The following is a 21,802-nucleotide window of genomic DNA, read 5'->3' as shown; positions in this document are numbered from 1 at the left end:
ATTTCTACTTTGCCAAGAGTTGGGTTTTGTTTTGTTTTGCTTTGTTTTAATCATGAGTGAATATTGAAATGTATGGAATACTTTTTCTGTATCTGTTGAGACAATTAGATAATTATATGGTTAATATCCTTTGCTATTTTGATATGGTGAATTACACTGATTTTTAGATGTTAATCCAACCTTGCATGCCAGCAATCAACTCCACTAATAATGGTATATTGTCCTTTTTACATATAGCCACATTTAATTTGCTAAAATATCATATTAAGGATTTGTACATTTATGCTCATGACAGATAATGGTCCACAATTTTCTTTCCTTACAATGTCTTTGTCTAGTTTTGGTATCATAAAATGAACTGAAAAGTGTTCCAATTTCCTATATTTTCTGAAAATGTTTGGTAAGCTTAACATTATTTTCCCCCTAAATGTTTGATAGAATTCATTCCGAAGGAGTTTTCTCATGGGAAGATTTTAAATTACAAGTTTAATTTTTCCATTTCTTTTCCTGTCAATTTTAATAATTTTTCTCCTTCAAGAAACGTGTCCATTTCATCTAACTTGCCAGATTTATCACTGTAGAGTTGTTCATGATATTCCTTGGTTTTACATTTAATCTGTCTAGCATCTGTGATCATGTATCCTTTTTCCTCCATGATGTTAATAACTTGTGTTCTCTCTCTTTTGTTTCTTGATTAGACTAGAGACTGGCTTGTCATTTTATTGATCTTTGCAAAGAACCAGTTTTTGTATTATTTGTTTGTCTATTTACTGTTTCATTGATTTCACTATTATCTGTACAATTGCCTTTTTTCTAGTTTGGTTTTCATTGGCTATTCTTCTAGCTTCTTAATGTGAAAGCTCAGATCATCTTGTAAACATTTGTTAGTATGAATTACATTTATTGATTTCAAGTGTAAATATTATATAAGTATTTAATACAAGCATTTATAAGAATGAATTTTTTTCTAAGACTTGCTTTAGGTGCATCAGACAAATTTTATGTGTTGTGTTTTAATTTTTATTCATTTCACATTATTTTCTAGTTTCCTTTATGATTTTATTTCCTTTTACCCTTAGAGATGTGTTGTTTAATTTCTAAATATTTGGAAATTCTTCAGGTATATATTTTACATTTGAAATTCTAAATTAATTCAGTTGCTTCCAGAGAAACAGTAATCCTTTTAAATTTAATGAGACTTGTTTTGTATTACAGCACATGGCCTACTAAAACTTTTACGTGCATTTGAAAAAATATATTCTATTGTTGGGTATTTTGTCTCAAAAATGTCAATTAGATCAAGTTAGTTGATAGCGTTATTCAAGTTTTGAAGTCGTTACTGAATTCCTGTCTATTTTATTCATTACTGAGTAAGGCATGTTGACATGTCCCTCTATAATGATGAATTCCTCTGTTCCTCCTTTCAGTTCCATCACTTGGCATGTATTAGGAAGCCATATAATTAGATGAGTACACATTTAGGACAGTTATGTCTTCCTGATGGACTGACCCTTTTGTCATTGTGAAGTGTCTCTATTTTTAGTAGCAGTCCTTCTCCTGAAGGACTTGATAATAGTCACTTTAGCTTTCTTATAGTTTACACACTATCTTTTAACCATCTTTTTACTTCTGACTTATTTGTGTCTTTATTATTAAAGTATATTTCTTGTAGAAAGTATGTAGGTGGGCCTTACTTTTTTTGTCCATTCTGATAATCTCTAGCTTTTAATTGGAATGTTTAACCCACTTATAGTTGATATAATAATGTATACAGTTTGGTTTATCTCTACCATCGAGCTATGTGTTTTCTATTTGTCCTATCTGTTTCATTTTTCTCCTTTTCCTGGCTTCATTCTTTTCAGTATTCCACTTCATCTCCACTATTGGCTTGCTGGCTGTTTCTCTTAGATTTTAGTGGCTGCTCTAGGATTTGTAGTATGTATCTTTAATCATAGTATTCTAGCTTCAGATAGTTACAGCATATCAGTACTGTAAGAATCTTTCAACAATATACTCCCACTTCCCACTGCTTTCCTTTGTATTATTGTTGTCATGCACTTTGCTCTATGTTATATTTTGCTTTAGACAATCATCTTATTTTTAACAGTTTGTTGATATATAGCTTACATACCATAAACTTCACTCATTAAAGTGTCTCTCAATGTTTTTAGTATATTTATAGTCTTATGCAATCATTACCATAATTTCAGAACGTTTTCATCACCCCAGAAAGAAACCTTATACCCGTTAGCTGGCACTCACTATGCCCACCCAACACACACCCCTTCAGCCCTCTGCAAGTACTGCTCTACTTTCTGTCTCTATAGTTTGCCCTATTCTGAGCATTTCATATAAATAGTGTCATGTATAATGTGGTCTTTTTATCTTTTTTATTTTCCTCCTGCATTCTACGTGTCATTTGCTTTTTTAATCTAATTTTCTGAGTTGGAAGTTTAGGTTATTGTTTGGGATCTTACTTCTTTTTTGTTACAGGCTTTAAGAGCTATAACTTTATAATTTTTGTCAATTATCTTTCAAAGAGAATTTTAAAAACAATAATATGTGTATTTTATATTTACCTACATATTTACTGTTTCTGGTGCTCCTCATTCTTTTGCATAAATTTGAGTTTTCATCTAGTAACATTTTTCTTCAGCCTGAGGAACGTACTATAATATGTCCTATAGTAGAGATCTGCCAGTGGTAAATTATCCTGTTTGGGGTTTTTTGTTTTTGTTTTGCCTAAAAATGTCTTATTTCACCTTTCTTTTTAAATAATATGTTCATTTAATAAAGAAGTGTAGGTAAAGTTTTAGTAATGAAAAGATGTTTCATTGTCTTCTAGCTTTCAGCGTTAATAATGAGAAATCAGTAGTAATTCTTGTGATTTGTCTTTCTTTTTTTCTTTTTTTTTTTTTTTCTTCCTTTGCCTAATTAAAAGACTACTTCTTTGCTGCTGGTATTCAGTAATTTTATTATGACAATTCTTAGTGTTCTTTCCAATGTATTTGTCCTGCCTAATGTTCAGGTTCATTGAGTGTCTTAGATCTATGACTTTATAGTTTGCATCAAATTTGGAAGAATCCTGACCATTACATCTTCAATATTTTTCTGCTGCTCACGTTTCCACTTGACCATAGTCTGGGTCTCCAGTTATAGGTACATCAAATCACTTGATATGTTTCCAGCTCACTGAGTCTCTTATTTTTCTCCTACCCTTTCTTGCCTGGGTGCTTTATTTTCAGGTGTTTCTATCGCTATATCTTCAAGTTCATTGACCTTTGTTTCTAGTGCCCAATCCACTATTATGCCCATTGTGATAATTAGACTCTAAGATGGCCCCAGTAGTCTTGACCTCTATTAGTCATACCCCGGGGTTAATCTCCATCTCTTTTTCATAGTCTTATTGATGACTTGCTTCTAATCAATAGGATACATTAAAGGTGATGGGATGTCACATCTGTGATTAGTTTATAAGAGACTGTGAATTCTGTTTTGCTAGCAAACTCTCTTTATTTTCTTTGTGTGTTATATTCTTTGATGACTCAAGCTGCCATGTTGGAGAAGTCCATATGCAAGGAACCAAAGATGTCCTCTGGCTAAGACCCAGGTAGGAACCAAAGCCCTCAGTCCAACATCTTCCAAAGAGCTGAATTCTTACAGCAACTAAGCAAGCTTAGAAGTAGATCCTCTTCAGCTGAGCTTTCAGATAAGACCTCAGTCCTGGATGACATATTGATTGCAGCAGCCTTATTAGAGACCTTAAACAGAGGATCCAGCTAAACCACATATGGATTCCAAACTCTCAGAAACTGTGAGATAATAAATGTGTGTTGTTTTAAGCTGCTAAATTTGTGGTCATTTTGTACCCCTTAGTCAATAACTAATATACTCATCTGGTAAAATTTTCACTTTAGATATCATATTGAAATTCTACAAGTTTTATTTGGGTATTTTTTCTTATAATCCTCTCCTTGCACTATTTATCTTTTCTTTTAAATCACTGAAGATATTTATAATAGCTGCTTTAAAGTCTTTGTCTTCTAATTTCATATTGATTTTATTTGGGGCTCCATTTCTACTGACTGATTTTTATCCCAGACATGGGTCATATTTCCCTGGTTTTTACATGTATAATTCTTTTTGACTGAACACAGGGCACTGTCCGTGATATACTGTTGAGTGTAGATTTTTGCTGTCATACTTTAAAGAACGTTGCATTTTGTTATGTCTGGTACTTGCATTACTTTCAGATTAGCTTGCTTATTGTGAGGTTTCTTGTGCTTTTCTAGAGTGAGTCTAGATTAGTCTTTATTCCAGGGAGAATCTGTCCTATTCTTAAGGTGTGGCCCTTCTGAGGTCTCTAATAAATGCCCCAGGTGTTCCATAACATCTCTTCACACAGCCTAGTTCAAACCTGAACATCTCCCAGTTGCACGTGTGTTCTGAGAAGTTTTAGTGACAGTTCCCAGCAGTTGTTTTCTTTGAGCAACCTCATGGAGTTTCACCTTATACATACTCTGCTTGGTATTTAGCCAATGACTCAAGGAGACCTACTATGCAAATTTCTGGATCTCTTCCTCTGTTTATGTTCCCTCTTTACAGTAATCTTCCCTATAAACTCCAGTTGTCTTGGCCACCCCAGACTCTGATCTAGATCTCCTCAACTCAGCTAGACTGCCAAGTTCTGTTTTGTTACCCATCTCTATGCTACTGGGAAGACGTCTATAGCCCAAAAGCCAGAACTCATCTTGTTTACTCCTCTCAGACATCAGATTCCTGCAGTACTTGTTGTCCAACTGACAACAGTCATTTCACATACTTTTCCAGAGTTCTAGCTGGTTTTGGTGGGATGCTAAGTTTGCTACCAATTACTCTGTCATTGCCATTAGAGGTGTCTGGGTATTCTTAGAGATGTACAAGACATAATGGAATTCACACTTAGCTCTGTCCTTGTGTTCTTAACCTGTTGCAGATACTCCCCAACTTACTCATGGCAGTGGAGGTGGCTAGGGGATGGTAGGGAGATGCATCAGAATGTTCTTCACCAGCTGTGTCATAACCTCCAAATATCAAGATCACTAGCAGCATGCATGACAACCAATCCCTTTGCCTTCTCAGCAAATAACTTGTCAGTGTAACAAAACCTACCAGAAAGCCCCTCAGTCTACCATGGATTTGTTCTGTGGGTTACACCAGATTCCCTTTGTGCAAAGTGAGGTAATTATAATTTCCAAACTAAGACCCTTGGTCTAATGATAGGCCTACATATTTGGACTTGGAGGGATCCCAGGAGACTCTGTATGTCTCAGGTGTCTGACATACAATTACACAGACATTCTCTGGCCACAGGGGCCATCTTTATTCCCTCTTAGAGGCACAATCCCCAGGGGATCTCCAATTTATCCAATATGTAGAACCAAACACCTGGTAAGCTCTTTAAAAATTACAGATGCCAGGGTGCCTGGGTGGCTCAGTGGGTTAAAGCCTCTGCCTTCGGCTCAGGTCATGATGTCAGGGTCCTGGGATCGAGCCCCACATCAGGATCTCTGCTCAGCAGGGAGCCTGCTTCCCTCTCTTTCTCTGCCTGCTTCTCTGCCTACTTGTGATCTCTGTCTGTCAAATAAATAAATAAAATCTTTTAAAAAAATAAAATAAAATAAAAATAAAAATTACAGATGCCCATGTCCAACCCCAGACTACACATTAGAACCCTAGCAGCCCATGGTGATTCTGCGGCACGGCCAAGGATCATTCTGTCTTCTTGTATATTATGAGGCCAAGGAACACAAAAACACCAGGGTTGACCTTCAAACTGCCAGTGCCTTGTAAGGTACCCACAACCACCCCCAAACATTCTGGCTAGTCTCTCTTCTCCTACCTCAGCCACCCCACTTTGTAGGTAAGGAAACCAACACCCCGAGGGATTAAGCAGCGCGCCCAGTACCGCTCGGTCCAGGGCCAAGTCACCCACCCAGAACTTTCCCTTCCACCTCCAAGACACCTCATAAAATCCCTGAGAGCAAAGTCCAAAATCCTTACCTCATCTGAGCCCCCACATGACCCGGTTCCAGGCCCCTCTGGCCACAACTCACACAACCCTGTCCTTATCCCTGTCTCCAGGTACTCTGGTCACATTCTGTCAACAGGAAAACAAGGTCTTTCTCACCTGAGAGACTCATGCTGTCCTGTTTGCTGAGAATGCCCCATCCCAGCTCTTCGTCCTTTGAGTCACATGTAGAATGTTCCTGCCTCATTCAGGATCTCCCGAACCACCAAAACCCAACGCCTGGCCATTGCTCTTGGCTTGGGCACGTTCCTGCTGCAACCCCCTTAGCACTTCGCTCAGGGGTCCTGAGGTACTTGCTGCTGACCTCTGCCATGTCTGTCCCTGCCCCGTTCATGAGAGCTTCAAGAGAGTGGACAATGGGTCTGCTATGTAGATCATTGTATCTCTAATGCCTAGCAAAGCACCTAGCTTGCCATGAGCTTATAATAATGTTTCTTTTTTTTTTTTAAGATTTTATTTATTTATCCGACAGGCAGAGACCACAAGCAGGCAGAGAGAGAGGAGGAAGCAGGCTCCCCGCTGAGCAGAGAGCCCGATGTGGGGCTCGATCCCAGGACCCTGGGATCATGACCTGAGCAGAAAGCAGAGGCTTTAACCCACTGAGCCACCCAGGCGCCCCTTATAATAATGTTTCTTAAATGAATGGATGGATGGGAGAAGCAAAGAAATAATCAACAACTCAAGAGTGACAGAAATCACTTTGTCTCTAACCCAGCAAGTGTGATGAAGGCAAAGAGCTCCAGGCCCTGTTCCCTTCAGGGGGGCAGCCTTCAGCTTTGGGGGTCTCAGACTCTGCCCTCTCAGCCAGAAGACCTGCTGGCATTGACTTCCACGTGGAACACACCGATGCCCAATGTCCAGATACCCTGACATGTGGCACAGCAGAAGTCTCCCCACACACAGAAGCATGTCCACTATTCCCTGCTCTAACAAGCACGCCCCAACTCTGCAGACCTACCCCAGGGCTGCCCTTCTCTCTTGCCATTCAAATGGGTCTGCATACACGATGAAGAAGAATTTAGGATTCGCCGGTTTCCACTCTGAAGTAACCTGGGAGCTGGGCTCGTCCATCCACAGGCAGAGACTTTAATATTCAAGCCAGAAGCATCAGCCCAGCGCTATCGAGGGATAAGAGTTCAATTTTCTCATATCATGTTGTTCTCCTACGGGTCCTTCAAATCTCCAACCACACCATCAAACAGGACCTGCCCTTGCCCTGGCATCGCATCTTAAGTTTCTGATTATGAGTCAGATCCTGATGCAGGGCCAGTGGAAGAATTAGAATCAGAGTCTAAATTACGGGCACGCTTCAAAGTAATCCAGGTCCGCAGCCTCTTGGTGAGTGAGCCTGGGTCCCAGCACTGTCCAGTGAGTGCAGCGCAAGCCCCACTTTACCTGGCCCGGCAGCAACGGTAAAGAAGTCAGAAGAAACAGGGGAGGCTAATTTTAAGGATGTGTTTTGTCTAGTCAACATATTTAAAAATCTTGTAATGCGTAATCAATATAAATATTAACGGGTTATTTAACAGGGCTTCTCCTTCCTATTAAGTCTGTGAAGGCAGCGTGTATTTTACACGCCCAGCTCATCACCATTCAGAGTAGGCACAAGGCAGGCGCTCAGCAACGACGCGGGGCTCATGCCCGTCGATTCGGACAACACGGGAAGAGTCCGCCTGCTCATAGGTGGGGCACCAGGAGGAGGCACCACGGCCACTAACCTGAGCCACCTAAGGATTTATGTGGAAGACAAAAGGAGGGAAAACCTGCTTCCTGGCCCCCCACAGTGCCTTCCTCACCCTGTCCCACTGGCCCTGATGTCGGGCAGCAGGCAGAGCCAGCAGGGGAAGCCGCCATGGCCGCCCCGAGCTCTAGGTTCTTGGCTGCCTTCACTGGTATTTATTTGGCTTTTTATAAACAAAAGTCAGACTTAATGCATTCCATTCATCACCAGGAAAGGGCAGTAATCCTAAGGGGATCTGTCAGACAGACGCTCTTTCTGTAAATAAATAAAAAGGTGACTGCGGGAAAGCAAAGTTCCACTGAAGCAAAATCTGGGGGTTTTTCCATTTTAGATCCATAAGCCAAAATATTGCTAAGGCTTTTTATAAACAAAGATAATGAGTTGTATAATTTATGTAAATTAACTAATGCTGCTGCATTTTCTAGAAGTAACATAAACTGCATTATTTATTTGACGTGCCTTTTGGAGTAAAAAAAATAATTGTAATTGGATATTATACCTAACAGGTCTCTCCCGTCGTTTTCTTATGAGTATTCGTGGTTTTGCACATAAAGCACAGGATCTCGGAGCGCACTACAGTGTGGCTTTCCTTCCGCTCGTAGGAAAAAACACCAGAGTCAGACCCCTGGCCACTAGCTCTGCGTCAGAAGGAAAGCTTCGCACACACTAGGTACCCAGGCTCGGCCTGGTCACAGCTGTTGGTTGGTTTCAGCGAGGAAGGGGGTGCTGGGAGTGGACCAGCAGCCCGGGGCATCCAGCTGACGTGACTTCCCCTGCCTGATGTCTACGCACCTTCATGTTCAAAGCGTGCATCAGAGCAGCTTCGCGCCACTCAAAGCAGTGCCCGCATCTCCTGGGAGCTCTCTCTGGAGGCAGCACCTCAGGCCCCCTCAGACCAAACAAATCAGAACCCCCACAGGACCGGTACGCACGGCAAAGAAAAACCCTTTCCTAATGCTTTGTGGTGGAGACCCGGTCCCTTCCGGACCCCACCTGCAGGAGACGGAGCTGCTCATGGGAGGGCGCGGGGCTGGGTCCTGGCTTGCAGCGTCACCCCACGTCCCCTCCCCATCTAGCATCTATTCAAATGAGCAGCACAGAGTCACACACTGCAGCTCTTAATATTATCATATTAAGAGCATTAAAAATGCAAGAAAGGATAATGAAGCAAAATAAATTAAACAAGGATCTTGAAATCCACAGCCTCGGAAATACTTCCGTTGCCTAAATGCTTGCAAACATCTGTTAGCTTCTATCACGCTCAGTCTCCTACTCTGATATTCAAAGCACAGAATATGGTCAAATACCAAATGTAAACAGCTCTGATTCGTAACCCTGTTTGTGCAGCAAAAGATGGCCCTGAGGCAGAGGAAGGCACTCTACTCAAAGTCCACTGATCTCTGGAAAGAGCGTCTCGCTTGGGACCAGGGGTCGCCCGCTGGAGGAGCCGGCATCATTCATTCACTAGCAGGGGTGAGGAGAAACAAAACAAAAGTATCTCCGACCGAAAAGGAACGCAGGGTAATTTACTGAATTTATTTCATCTCATCTCCCTTAATCATGTAAAAACAAAACCCAAAAATGTTCTACATTCTGGTTTGTGTCCAACACAATGTGCAAACTAATTGAGTGTAAAAAGCGTTGCTTTTGCATTATATCAGTTAAAGTGAGTGTAACAATTGCTCTCCCTACCCCCGAGCTGTGTTTCATTTCCGTTTTTGTTATAATTCAGTCCATTCACAATATGTCATTGCAAACACTATTTGCAAAAGAAAGTATAAAAAACAGATTCTTTATTTCTTAGTGCATTTATTTTCATTTCCCCTCTCAAGCTCTCCACATTTATACCGTGCTTCCATCTGGAGGGCTTAAAAAAGTTATAGACGAAGTTACTATACATTATGAGGCAACACTCATCTGGTATTTAGCCCGAGAATTTTATTGCCAGGTGTTGTGAAAGGAAAAAAAAAAAAAAAGAAAAAAAAAAACGGGCAAAATACTGTGCTGCGTCTCGTTTCCAAACATTTCATATCATGTCTGAAAGTGTTCATTAATTTGGGAGGGAAGCTTCCACGAGGCTTTCTTCACCATCTCCCAGGAAAAGGCAAATGTGGGGCCTCTCTCCGCGGGGGAATGCCCCACCTCAGCCCCGGTGGGTGGTGTCCCAGCATCCCGCAACGCACACCTCTTCCCAGGTTCCAGGACCTGCAGGCAGTCAGGCACCCCAGACTCTGAGCAAATAGAAACGGAGTCCCTCCCGGGCTCAGCGCTGGGGGGGATAGAGTCTGAGCAAGCAAATGAAGAAAGGGGAGAATGCCCAAACCCACCTCCTGGTTCAGGGGTTCTGAGCATCAGGCATAAAGGGAAAATGGATCCCAGGAGAGCAGAACCACCAAACACGAACCTGCTGTACCAGGCCAGGGAGCCTCCTCTGTGCCCGCCTTTAGATGGGGGCTGTAGTGCACTCATTCAACTGTTTTGCAGCAGCTGGTAAGCTCACTTCTTCCTGGACTGATTCGTCCCGTGGAGACCCAAGCGGTTTCATTTGTAAGAAAAAACTGCAAACATTCAGTGTGTGTTCTTCGCGGAAACTGAGCTCACTACAGCATTACGCTGATGATTAGGTCTGACTCCATGTATAAAAGCACATAAGCAAGCGAGGGGTTCAAGAAAACATATCAATGTCAGGGGTGTCATAGCATGGAAGGATGGGGCTGCTCTGCGCAGGGATGAGTAAGGAAACTGGGCGAGATCAGGAGTCTTGGGGTCCCCTCGATAGTTTCCCACAGTCTCCCACAGGAAAGATTATGGCATTGGACCATCTGTCGAATGTTTTGGGAAGAGAAAGAAGTCAGGAAATATTTTGAAACTCAAGCTATCAGACAACCCCCATCCCTTCACAATGTCACCATGAGATGTGCTGGCTTGTCATTCTCACTAGACGTCCCCCGGGAGCTCTGCACGCCCTCTGTCCTGAGATGGCGGGCCTGAGGGCCACCCTGCTAGGACTCCCTGGCTCCGTGTCACTTGAGAGTGGGCACAGCTCCAGGGCGGGCCCACCCACTGTCCTTGTGACCGCTGCGGCTCACCAGGCTGGCTCTTCTGCCCGGTGGTTTCCGCAAAAATGGGTTCAGGGCAACATCCCATATCCTACATAAGCCGACCACACTCCGGTCGGGGTTCTGAGACCTCCCAGTCTCGTCTCCTCCTAGACTTAAACAAACCTCCTCGGACATTCCAAGTCAAAGGAACACTATCCTGGTCTCCACCAGCATCTCAGGGGCTGACATGCATAGAACTCAACAGAGGTTTTTAACAGCATCAGAAATTAGAAATAGGAGGAGAAAGATGCGGAGACTGAAGGACTCTGAATGCTAGAACCGGAGCAGGTCAGCCATGAGCACAGGATATAAGGAGCCAGAGGGAGGGGAAACCACAGCTACTTGCTCAGAATTTATGTTTGCGTAAGTGAAACATTAGGATTCTCGTATGGAGAAGAAATTATTGATACGCATGTTCCCTTAAGGAAGGCTTCTCAAGAGGCCCATTCCAGATTTAATAATAATCCATATTCTTCCCCTGAAATGGCAAACGGAGTCTTTGATTTCCTTATCACTGCCGCAGATGCATGAATCATTAAGCTGCAAACCAGCAGAGGTTCGGTTTATCACACGCCACCTAGAATATTTAATAAAATAAATTCTAAATAATCAATTCGTGAAGAGTCAATATCTCTTCCACTTTTGTAATAAATGTCTACCTCCTGCATCCATCATAAAACTGTACGTAAATTGTGGCAGTAGAGATAAAAGAGAAAGTCCCCGGTTTTCTCGTGCTGTCATATAAATACTTAAACACGGACAAATAACATTCGTACCCTCCCTGCGGCCTCTATTCTTGGGGGACACAGTCCCAGCAAACGTGGCCAGGCTACTTTCCAAGCACTTCCGGCCTGAAGATGCGGGGGTCTCAGCCTCTCCCTCTGGCATGAGAGTCCTTGATCCACCTAGTCACAGCAGGGTCACATGCCTTTGGCTCAGCCGTCCCTGCACAGGGGAGCTCAGAGCTCCTCCCTGGGATTTGTCCTACCCTGTCTGCAGCACCATGAAGCCGGCTTGTGGGAGGAAACAGGCCACTTTCCAACTGCCCTTGTGAGGGACATCACCTAGCTTCTTCAGACTGAGAACAAGCACGCCTGTGCCACATGGACGTATTACCACAACAAGGAAAGAGAAAGAAGGCATCCTAACTACGCCAGAACAAACATGATGAACAAAACAGAGGTGACAGTGTGTTGTGAACAAAAGGGTTAATTCCTTACAGAATTACAAGCCGAGCCTGAACATTGTTAAGGCTGCGAACATGAGTCTAAAAACACACCAGTGCTTGGATAGGAGAGGCAAGTCCCTAATCATCCCCCATCGGATCTCTCACGAGTTTCCATAGCACCATGCTCCTTCTAGAACTTGCTGCCATAATCTAGAACAGGAGGTAACAAACCACATCCATGGTCCAAATCCGGCCCTCACCCTGTTTTGGCAAATAAAGTTTTATCGGAACACGTTCGGACCCATTCCTTAACTGTTATCTATGGTTGCTTTCACACTGCGCCAGGGTGACGGAGACCGTCTGGCTGGCAAAAATGGAATGCTTACTGTCTGCCCCTTCACAGAAGAAATCCATCAACTCATCCATTCACTCAAAACATGTTTACCGGGCACCAAATGTGTAGCAAGTACCATGCCAAGTGCTGGGCTACAACAGGGGACAGAAAGTGCCCCGTGGGGCAGAGCTAAATGATGCAGGAACAGGGCTAGTTCCCCCAGGGAAGAAGGCCAAGGGAGCCAGTGTGCTTTGCTGTCAGAAACCCACTATTCCCTCTCCTTCATGGCCAAGGGCAGAAGCAGGACCAGTAGCTCAAAGCATATCTTCAGAGGTTTCAGCTAGATGCTTTTTAAAGGTGTCGGGAGTCAAATAATGAACTATCAGACCGACCTGTAAAATTTTCCTTTGGACATTTTTCTTAACATAAGATTAAAAGAAAACAAAACAAAAAACCCATGTGCCCAGGGCTGAGTCACTGAGGGACTCAGCAGCAAGAGAATGGCTGTCCCAATCCTTTCCAAATGAATGGGCCTGTGAGTCATGGGAAGAGACGCTAAAAGGCAGATACTGATTCAGTAGATCGGGGGTGGGGTCCGAGACTCTGCCCTTCTCCCCCCTTCCCCCACCCCCGCCCCCAGCAGCAGGGCGAGTAGCTGTTCCCTTCTCTTGCTTCTGCACTAACACCTTCCTTGGCCACCCCTCCCGGACGCAGAGGAGCCCGCCGCCACCCCCTCCATCTTCCCCAGGATTTTTGCTGGTCTGTGAGAAACAGATGCAGAAACCTAGGCCGAATTAGTTTGCAAACCATATGCCTTCCCTGTGTCAGTGACTAACTCATGCCCGCTACAGGGGTCAACTGCGACTCTCCTAGGACGGGCGGCAGATCCGTGCCCTCTGAGCGTGGACAGCACCACACGGAGACCAACCACAGCCGCCAATGAGAGGAGTCCATTTCCCCAGCAACATCAGGGCATTTGAAAGATGTGGAGAAGATCAATAATTTACTCTTCGGTCAAGTGAAGGCCAGAGATATCCTTTACCCAACACAAGCAGCCATATCTGGTCATTCACCGAGGTGGGTGGGATATATATCATGTTCTTAAAAGGCATCCCCAGCTTCTGGATGAGGCCGTAAATTATTCTTACAGAATCAAGGTTATGTGTTCTGAGTAACGTCTAACTTTGTGCCTGCTGGATGTTGGGGCCCAAAAGGAAAGACCCTTGGGTGAATTTTGACAGTGGTGTTCAAGAGTTTCCATTGTAATTGAATATGCTGAAATTTCCATTCATGTCCTTGTGGGCTAATCTGCAATCATGTTAAGGGACTGTTATGATAATAATTAAATACAAGTTCAGCATACCAAGTTGATATCTTGCTGCTCTACCTTCAACAGGGAGTTTCTAGCTCAATAGGGCTCAAATCAAGTTTAAAAAAGGAAATTACAAAATATTTTACAAACTGTAATCTACCAGAGAGATGAGGAAGACAGAAACTACAAACACATCTCCTTCGAAATCTCCTGGCACCTCTTTGCCAACAAGCTCTTCAAACATCACTGGTGGGAGATCAGCGTCCTGGAGGCAGCAGCCTCCAAGGGCAAGCCCTGGGCCTCTGGCAGTCCTCATGGCCCCCAGACTCTCTTTTTAGAGAAAGCAAGGGGTCCTCAGGCCTGGCAGCCCTTGGGTTTGCTGGGAAACTGCCAGGAGTGCCTTTTCTCTGTAGCCGTGGCCAGCGCCCTTCCTGGTTTTTACGGTCCCTGCATCGATTTTGTGTCTGGAGATAAACCAACTCTCTTCCTCGAGTCTTCAGTACCCAAACAGTCAAATCTCTATCTGCAAAGACTCTGATGGTCAGAGGGTTGCCGGAAAAAATACAGGACACCCAGCCCAATGTGCATTTCAGACAAGCAACAGATAATACGTTAGTGTAAGTGTGTCCCAGGTGGTTGCATGGGCCACACTTGTACTGAAAAATGATTTACTGCTTATCTGAAATTCAAGTTTCCCTGGGCATCCTGTGTATGTGTTTATGTGTGTACACGGGCATGCACGGAATCCGGCAACCCTGCATAGGGAGCGTGAGCACACAGACCCCCGTGCCAAAGTGACATGCCTGGAAGCTCGAGAGCTCTGGCTTCAGGACGGATAGACGCTGACAACTCACAGTGGGACAGAGACATGCAACTCGTTGTCCCTCAGTTAAGGTTGGCATGGGGATATAAAAAGTTCCTATGGGACCCGGCTGACATCAGAGCTAAGGAGCGACAGCAGGCCTGTAGGTATTCAGAGTGTTCGGGGACAGAATCCCACCCACTGGAGGGCAAGAGGCCTCCAGATCATCTTCTCGAAGTCCCCAGGGGCCCGAGGGTGCCGGGTCCCTGAGCTGGAGGAACAGTGAGGGAGGGGCTCTTTCTCGTCTGACAGGTTGGGGTTATAAAGAAGGGAACACCCGCTTGTACTAAAGACCTTCCTTATCCCCATCCTGTCTCACTTGAGACCTGTGCTTGGGGGCATGGCACTGCAGCTCAAACCCCACGCCCCCCGGACCCTCCTAGCCTAAGCACACGTCTTCTGGGTATGGAGGTGTTTTTGAAAGCCCATGTGGTCTGGTGATGAGGAAACTGGGAATTCGTGATCCCAGAGCTGGGATTCCAGAGCTGGGGTAGTATCTCGACTCTGTTACTGACCAGCTGGGCATCTTTAGATACGTTTCTTAATCTTCCCGGAAATTAATCACATCTTCCGCAAGGAGGAGGAAAACGGCATCGCTTACTTCATGGAGACGCTGGCAAGTCATTGTACAGGACAGTGCACAGAGAGTGGTGGGGACAGAAACAGGTGTTTCTGCATAAATGCTGCCATAATTGTCATTGTTGTTGTTAACTGCCATGGGTCGGGGAAGACAGAGCCTTAAAAAGAAACAAAACCGTCATCCTGGCCGGGCCTCCATGAGCTTGGCAGCACATGAACCAAGGCTGTTGCTGCTTCAAAGTGTCACTAGTTTAATGTTATTTATTAGTTAAAATTTAATTATATGAGTTGGGTAGGGACATGTCACCAGGGATGCTAAGTAATTAGAAATTAAAGAAAGACTATGGATCCAAGTTCCTGAATTGATTCTACTGAAACACATCCAGGTAACAGGAAATTAGGTCTTAACGTGTTCGTGCACCAGCAGAACACGACACAGAAGCTCAGATGATTAGAAGCCAGAGGAGAGCTGAGGGAGATGGTCCAAGGTGCCACCGAGTAGGCCGGCATCACGAGACCAGAGAAGCTCAGCCACCAGCCCTGGGCACCGGTGCGGAGGCAGCGGGATTGGAAATCCAAGGCCTGAGAGGGAGTCCCCACGACTCAGCGGCAGGGGTGGGGCGGGGTGGGGCACAGACGAGGGGGTGACTGTGAAAGCAGCTGGTCACTCAGCAGATGCCACCACTCAGAGTAAGGGCCTGCAGGGGGACCGGCTGGGACCCTGTCCTCCAGGAGGGGAAGGCAGCCCCTGCCAACACTCCAAAACCTCCGGTGACAGTTCCCGCCTCTCACTGAGATGCCCTGATTTGTGTCTCTGTAAGTTTGTCAAGTGTGAGGCTGCGTCTTAACTGCCTCTCTCTATTCTTCCCTTCATAGGCCGTCCAGCGCCTCGATACCAGATACAGACTTCCCCGCGCCCAGGAAACACGGGCTGCCTGTACCTGCTTGTTGAACCGGACAGCGCAGGGTCAAGTCCGAGAGCACTTCCTGAAGAGAGGGTCAGATGAGGACTACGGACTCGGGGCCATGAGTCCTGCCAGCTGGAGGAGCCGGGGAAGAAGCCCCTACAAGCGTCAGACATCTCGGCGGGGCCGTGGGCGACCACAGGCTGGGAGCAAGGAGTGACACACAGTAGCCACCGGCAGGCGCGTGGCAAGTCTGGAGGGCCGCGGCGGGGACCCCTAGCCCCACCGGCACCCACGGGTGCAAGAAGTATCAGTTCTCTTCAGAACAGTTGGGGGCAACGTGACGACTCCGGGAGCCCAGTGGCTCGGCCACCTTCCCTCCTGACCTGCTCCGAGCTGGCTCCCGAACCGGCTCGGGGACCCCACATGCATGCGGCCGGCGACTTCACACACATTCCCTGGGCGGCCAGCAAGATGCCTATTTATCTTCCGGCGGCAAGCCGGGCTGGAATGATCTGGCATCGCCACGAGGCAGACAGTTATTTCATGCCCTGTTAATTCCTGATGCGGTAACTACGATATCATTCCTACTTTTGAAAGAGGTGGGTTGTTTTTTTTTTTTTTCACTTTTTAATATGTGGAGTAAGTGTCCAAATAAAGAACATCACTTTAATGAGGCTGAGTCCAAACGCATAACCTTGTTACCGCCGCTGCGGGGCTCCCAGCAGGCTTCGGGCTTTCAGGTAGTTATCAAGAAGTCCACGTGGCTCTCTGTTCTTCGAGAAGGTACGAGCAGGTCAGCAAAACGAAACTTTCCAATCCAGGCAGAAGGTCCGGGCCGAGGGTTCCCCGTCTAGCCCAGCAGGGGCTCGGTGTGGGGGAAGGGTGTCTTTGTCCCTGCTGCCTGCAGCGGAGCCCACGGCCTCTGGGCGTGACCACCCACTGGCCGCCAAGGCGGGACAGGCCGTGGCGAGGGTGCCTCAGGATCAGCGGCGAGAAGGCCTGGTTCCTGGGAGGCCGGCATGTGGTCCACGTGGGGCGAGGACAGATCCTGACATGGTGCGATTCTGGCCACCTGTTGCTTCAGATCACGTCAGTCGGGGTTCGACAGGCTCTCACTGCCCAGCACAGCGTCCCAGCCCTGCTGCTGCTTTCCCGCTCCCCCCCAGTGCCTCTTTGCCGTGTTTATGTCACCTCTTGGCGTCCGAGTCTGCCTGAGGGATGCTTCCTCTGTGTTCCGCACCAGGGTGGGCGTGCCATTCCTCCAATACGCCCCTCCTGACCTGGCGCTGGAGATGCGGACTTGAGGTTTTGTCATCACCTCCCCCCCCAACCACCATGAGATCGGAACGCTGCATCTTCAGTATCTATCACAATGTGCTGGATGGAAGGCGCTTGGCAGCTGGCTGACGGATGGAGAGTAGGTGTTGACTTGATCTGAAAATACCGCAGATCCCTCCAGAACACCCGGGAGCAACAGGTGTCATGACAAGTGCTTTCGATGTACAACCAGGGAAACCTCAGCTCAAGTCGTGGCCTCCAGGAGAGGGGGCCAGTAGAAACCTTGTTGGGGCTCAGTCTTTTCATCTATGAGATGGGTATAAGAATGGGAAATTTACACGGATGTTTCGATGAGGGTTGAATGAGATAGTAGAGCTGGGGATTCATAAACCAGCAGCTTACTAAGTGTGGGGTTCCTGTCTGCTGTGGGAATCTGGCACAGAAGGGGTCAGGAAGCAGAGAACCCAGCGCTGGCCTAGGTTCTGAATAGAGCCATAAGCTTCTGGGGCCAGAGAACAGCTCCACGAACTTGAAAAGTACATGAACTCTTCCAGCTTGGCCCAAAGACTTCACCCAGCTCACCTAACCCACAGTGTGGCAATCCCGGAGGCATGGGGATGCTTCAGACCTGCCCCTCTGCTCTCAGGAGGTCCCCTCCCCCCAGAGCTCCTCCCCCCATCGAGGCTCCAGAGAAGCAGGCACGACTCTGCCTGGGGAGCAGGGCCAACCTCGGGCCTGCTGCGATTTCATCTCATGAAACGTTGACATCACAACCACCTTCTTTTTCCTCCCTGCCAACCTTTGTCGTCCCTGGAAACCTTATCGAGCTAGCTTCTCCGTGGCTTACAGACAAGACGACTAATCGTGGACTTAACAGCTCGTCAGCTTCAGAAGCGGCTGCCCCCTCCTGTGCCTGGCTGAGAAAATCAATGTGCTTTGGAGCCGCCCGTGTTCCTAGGGCCCCAGCCTGGGAGAACAAAAGAAGCCGGACTGCTGAGCAGTTCCGTGAACAGGGCTGGAAGTTTTCCTGGCCTGAGGGAAGGCTTAGAGCAAGTGATATGCTAAACGGTAGATCGGAATATCTTTATCATGCCCTTGAACTGAGGAAGCCAGCTCAGTGGTAGAAAAAGCACATCTCCGAGACCCTGTGCAGGACCGTCTGCCACCCCCATGGCAGGGGCAGGGGCTGGTCCCAAGCCTGGCATGATGGACGTCCTGAGTCCCTGGGAACCATCTGGCTAAATCCACTGAAGGAGGAGTCGGGGTTCCCACGCGGAAGCCTCCTCCCGTGAGACGCAAAGCTCCATGGATGTCCGCACGGCGACTTCTCACGTAGAAAGGACCACTGCCCCCTATCCCCGCATGACCTCTGGGCTTCCCTGCCACCGGTACACACCGGAGCAAATGCAAGAAATGCACAGTGAGATGTGGGGCTGCTCTTGCCAAAAAGGTCTTTCCTTGCAGCTGCTTTAAAATTATGCCTGTGGTAGACAACCCACCACAAAGGACTTCCACTAACACGACGTGATCATCCCCACAGATAACTAGGTGTGTCCATCGGTGAACCTACAGGAGGATGGGAAGGGACGGTGACTCTTGGTGCTGCTGGATGTGTAATTAGCACAGCCATTTGTAGTGTCCAGTAAAACGCAAGACGCTCAGACCTTGCGCCTGGCCACTCGGGCAGGTCCAGGCTGCACACGTGGACAAGCAGACATGTCTTAGCTGATTTCCTGACGCACTGTAATGTTGACACGCTCAGCCAAATCTAAGAGTCCGCTGAGCGGGGAGTGGCTCCAATGCGACCGTGATGACACACTGCAGAGCAGGGAAAGGGATGGGGCTGTACCTATCAACAGAGATGTCAACCAGACCCCTGCGCTAAGTGGAAAGGGGAGCCTAGCATATTAGGTAAGTCACGGACAAAGTCCTACCCAACCTCAAGAGCTGAGCTTCGAGCCCATCTCACTAGGAAGCTTCTCAGGTCATCCCCGCCCACCTGGGCCACACCATGGGCCTGCCGTGGTGGCCTCCCTCTCCGAGAACCAGAAAGCGGGCCCCACATGTGGCCGACCAAGGGTCTCCAAGCCCCTCTCCCATCCCCACTCTGCACGGCCACTTATGCTCAGGAAGTCACAGAAACCCCTTGCTGTCCCTTCCCTGGGGTCCTGAGGATCCCAGATCCCCCCTTATAGGTGTCTGCACGGGAGACGGTAAGCATGAGCCACGAAGAACTCCAAACACAAATATGACCTAAAAACAACCACACGTCATTCTGATTCCACCAGTGATAATTCTCATTTATCACGGGAGGGAAGAAAGGGAACACTGATGGGTTTTGGCCCTGGGCTTCGGAGCTGCTGCCGAGGGAGAATTCCACCTGGTCCCCGCGGACAACCAGAAGTTCCTGACTTATACAGGACCAAGTACGAGCCCCGCCCGAGACCTGCGGGCACGGGGCCGAAGGTACAGCTCTGGCGTGGGCTCCCGCAACCCTGCAAGTGCCAGCAAGAGCCCCGCGCGCGTCCTGCCCACTCTGCTCCTTCCGAGCCCCCGCGCCCCCCGCAGCCCTGGCTGGTCAGCGGGCATGATCCCCAGTCACCGTCCTAGAGCTAGACCCAGCACACTGGGGCCATCTGCATTTTCGTGTCTCACCAGCTGACTCGAGCACGCTGTGCAAACACAGAACACGAGAGAACGTACCGAAGAGGAATTTCTCGTGTCCGGGCTTTTCTTTGTTCTTCTCTAGAAAGCATTGTTATTGGGTATTTAAAAACACACACACACAGACACACACACACACACACACACACACACAAAACAAAAGCTATCTCTCTCTGTGGGGTAATATAATAAAAGCCGCTGGATGCTATTTTTAACAGCCATAAAAGCGCGTGATTAATATAGAAAAAGTCACAATGACGAAGTGCGTCACAAAGAACGTCAGCCTGGAGTGGGAGCCGTTGAAGTCAAGTGGGCTCACGGTCCACGTGATCAGTCCCAGCAGGCTGGGGGCCCGACACACCAATGGCCTCCACGATCCCTGGCTTTCATCAGTGCAAAATATTGGACAGGTCCCAGGCCAGCTTCTCAGCTCCTGGCGGGACACAGCACCGGACCACAGGGGAGATCCGTTGCGGGGGAGATCCCTTACGAGGGTCAGCAAGCACAGCTGAGACATGGCTGCTCGCTAACCAGCAGGCCAAGAAGGCACCGTAATTCATACCTTCTCCCTCTCCCACTGTGGCACGTGGCTCGGGCCCTCAAACAAGGAAACGACCTCAGGAGAATGTCTCCACGGCCGCCCAGAGTGAGAGCCTGTGGCGTCAGAACAACAGCAAAGGAGCCAGCCTGTTCCCTGTCTTCCCCCAGGACCCAAGCTGAAGTTTGCACGGATCCCAAGATGTGACCCACAGCACCCACCTCTACCCCAGCCGCAAGAATCCCGCACACCCTGAGATCCCAACCAGTTATCTGTAACACCTTCGAGCTCCCTGAGGTCCAAACACCCAGAGGGAAAGAGCAGAGGCCGTTAGTAGAGGGAGGCAAGCCAGGCTCTGGTTGGAGATCACCAGCTCCCAAGGGACCCACTCAACAGGGGCAGGTCCAGGCCACCTCGAGAGGGAGACCTCAGGCGGCCCCTCTCCCTCGCTCCTGCACTCTCCATGTCCCTCTGTGATACACACAACACAGGACTCTGCAGGAGCCTAGCAAATACCAGTCTGCACATCAAGGACTCCCAAGAAACACGAGGACGTTAGCTAAACCTGGCCTTCACGGACAAGCGGATTGGAGACTCTTGGGTAAGAAAGCAGCAAACAAAACAAAACAGCAAACGGGGTCTTGGCAAACGAAAATGCTGGCAGCAAGTTACTCCAAAGCGATTCTGTGTCCTCGCAGCCCAAAAACAACATTTGTGGACCGCGAGAGCCTTCCTGCCCTTTACCTCCACTCCCTGGACCTTCAGCTTCATGTGGTCCTCTCGGGTCGTCTTCCCGTCTTTCCTCTTTTTCCAGCAGTATCCGTCCTTCCTGTACTTGACTTTCTTCCTGTTGTAGAGGATCATTGAGCCATTCTGTGGTCTGGAAACAACAAACGGTTAAGTTACCAAGAGAACGGAGCACAAGAAAAATTTATGAAGAAAGATATCGTAGACCAGTAAAAGTCTCTACAGAAAAGCAATATTCCACATTTGCCGGGACATAATTTTTCACCTTTTATTGCAGCTCCCTGGATTAACCATGTTTTATGGCCAGCCAAAATTTGCTTGTGGATTTGGTACCTAATGAATTAAATGTGTCAATGATAGGCTTAAAAAACATCCCCTTAGTAATATCCACCATCTAATCAAGATATACGATGTGGGGGTCTCAGCTCTGCGCTGAAAAGTAGGAAAAAAACAGCAAGAGAAAGCAAAAAGAGCCGGGGGTGTTGTGGCAGCCGGCAATA

The 21,802-nt window shown here is 47.3% G+C and overlaps 1 protein-coding gene across 8 annotated transcripts in view; it reads right to left on the bottom strand.

Moving 5' to 3' along the window:
- CAMTA1 (calmodulin binding transcription activator 1) overlaps nucleotides 1–21,802 on the bottom strand; it is an 817,260-nt gene that overhangs the window by 382,189 nt on the left and 413,269 nt on the right. For all 8 annotated transcript variants that reach the window (XM_044237054.1, XM_044237053.1, XM_044237057.1 and 5 more), the window contains one exon: nucleotides 21,300–21,435. In XM_044237054.1, coding sequence (XP_044092989.1) covers nucleotides 21,300–21,435 — 136 coding nt within the window. The remainder of the gene's footprint in view (nucleotides 1–21,299; nucleotides 21,436–21,802) is intronic.

This window comes from Neovison vison, chromosome 2 (genome assembly GCF_020171115.1).
Source record: "Neovison vison isolate M4711 chromosome 2, ASM_NN_V1, whole genome shotgun sequence".
NCBI classification, from domain to species: domain Eukaryota; kingdom Metazoa; phylum Chordata; class Mammalia; order Carnivora; family Mustelidae; genus Neogale; species Neogale vison.
This window is presented reverse-complemented; position numbering and strand designations above follow the sequence as displayed.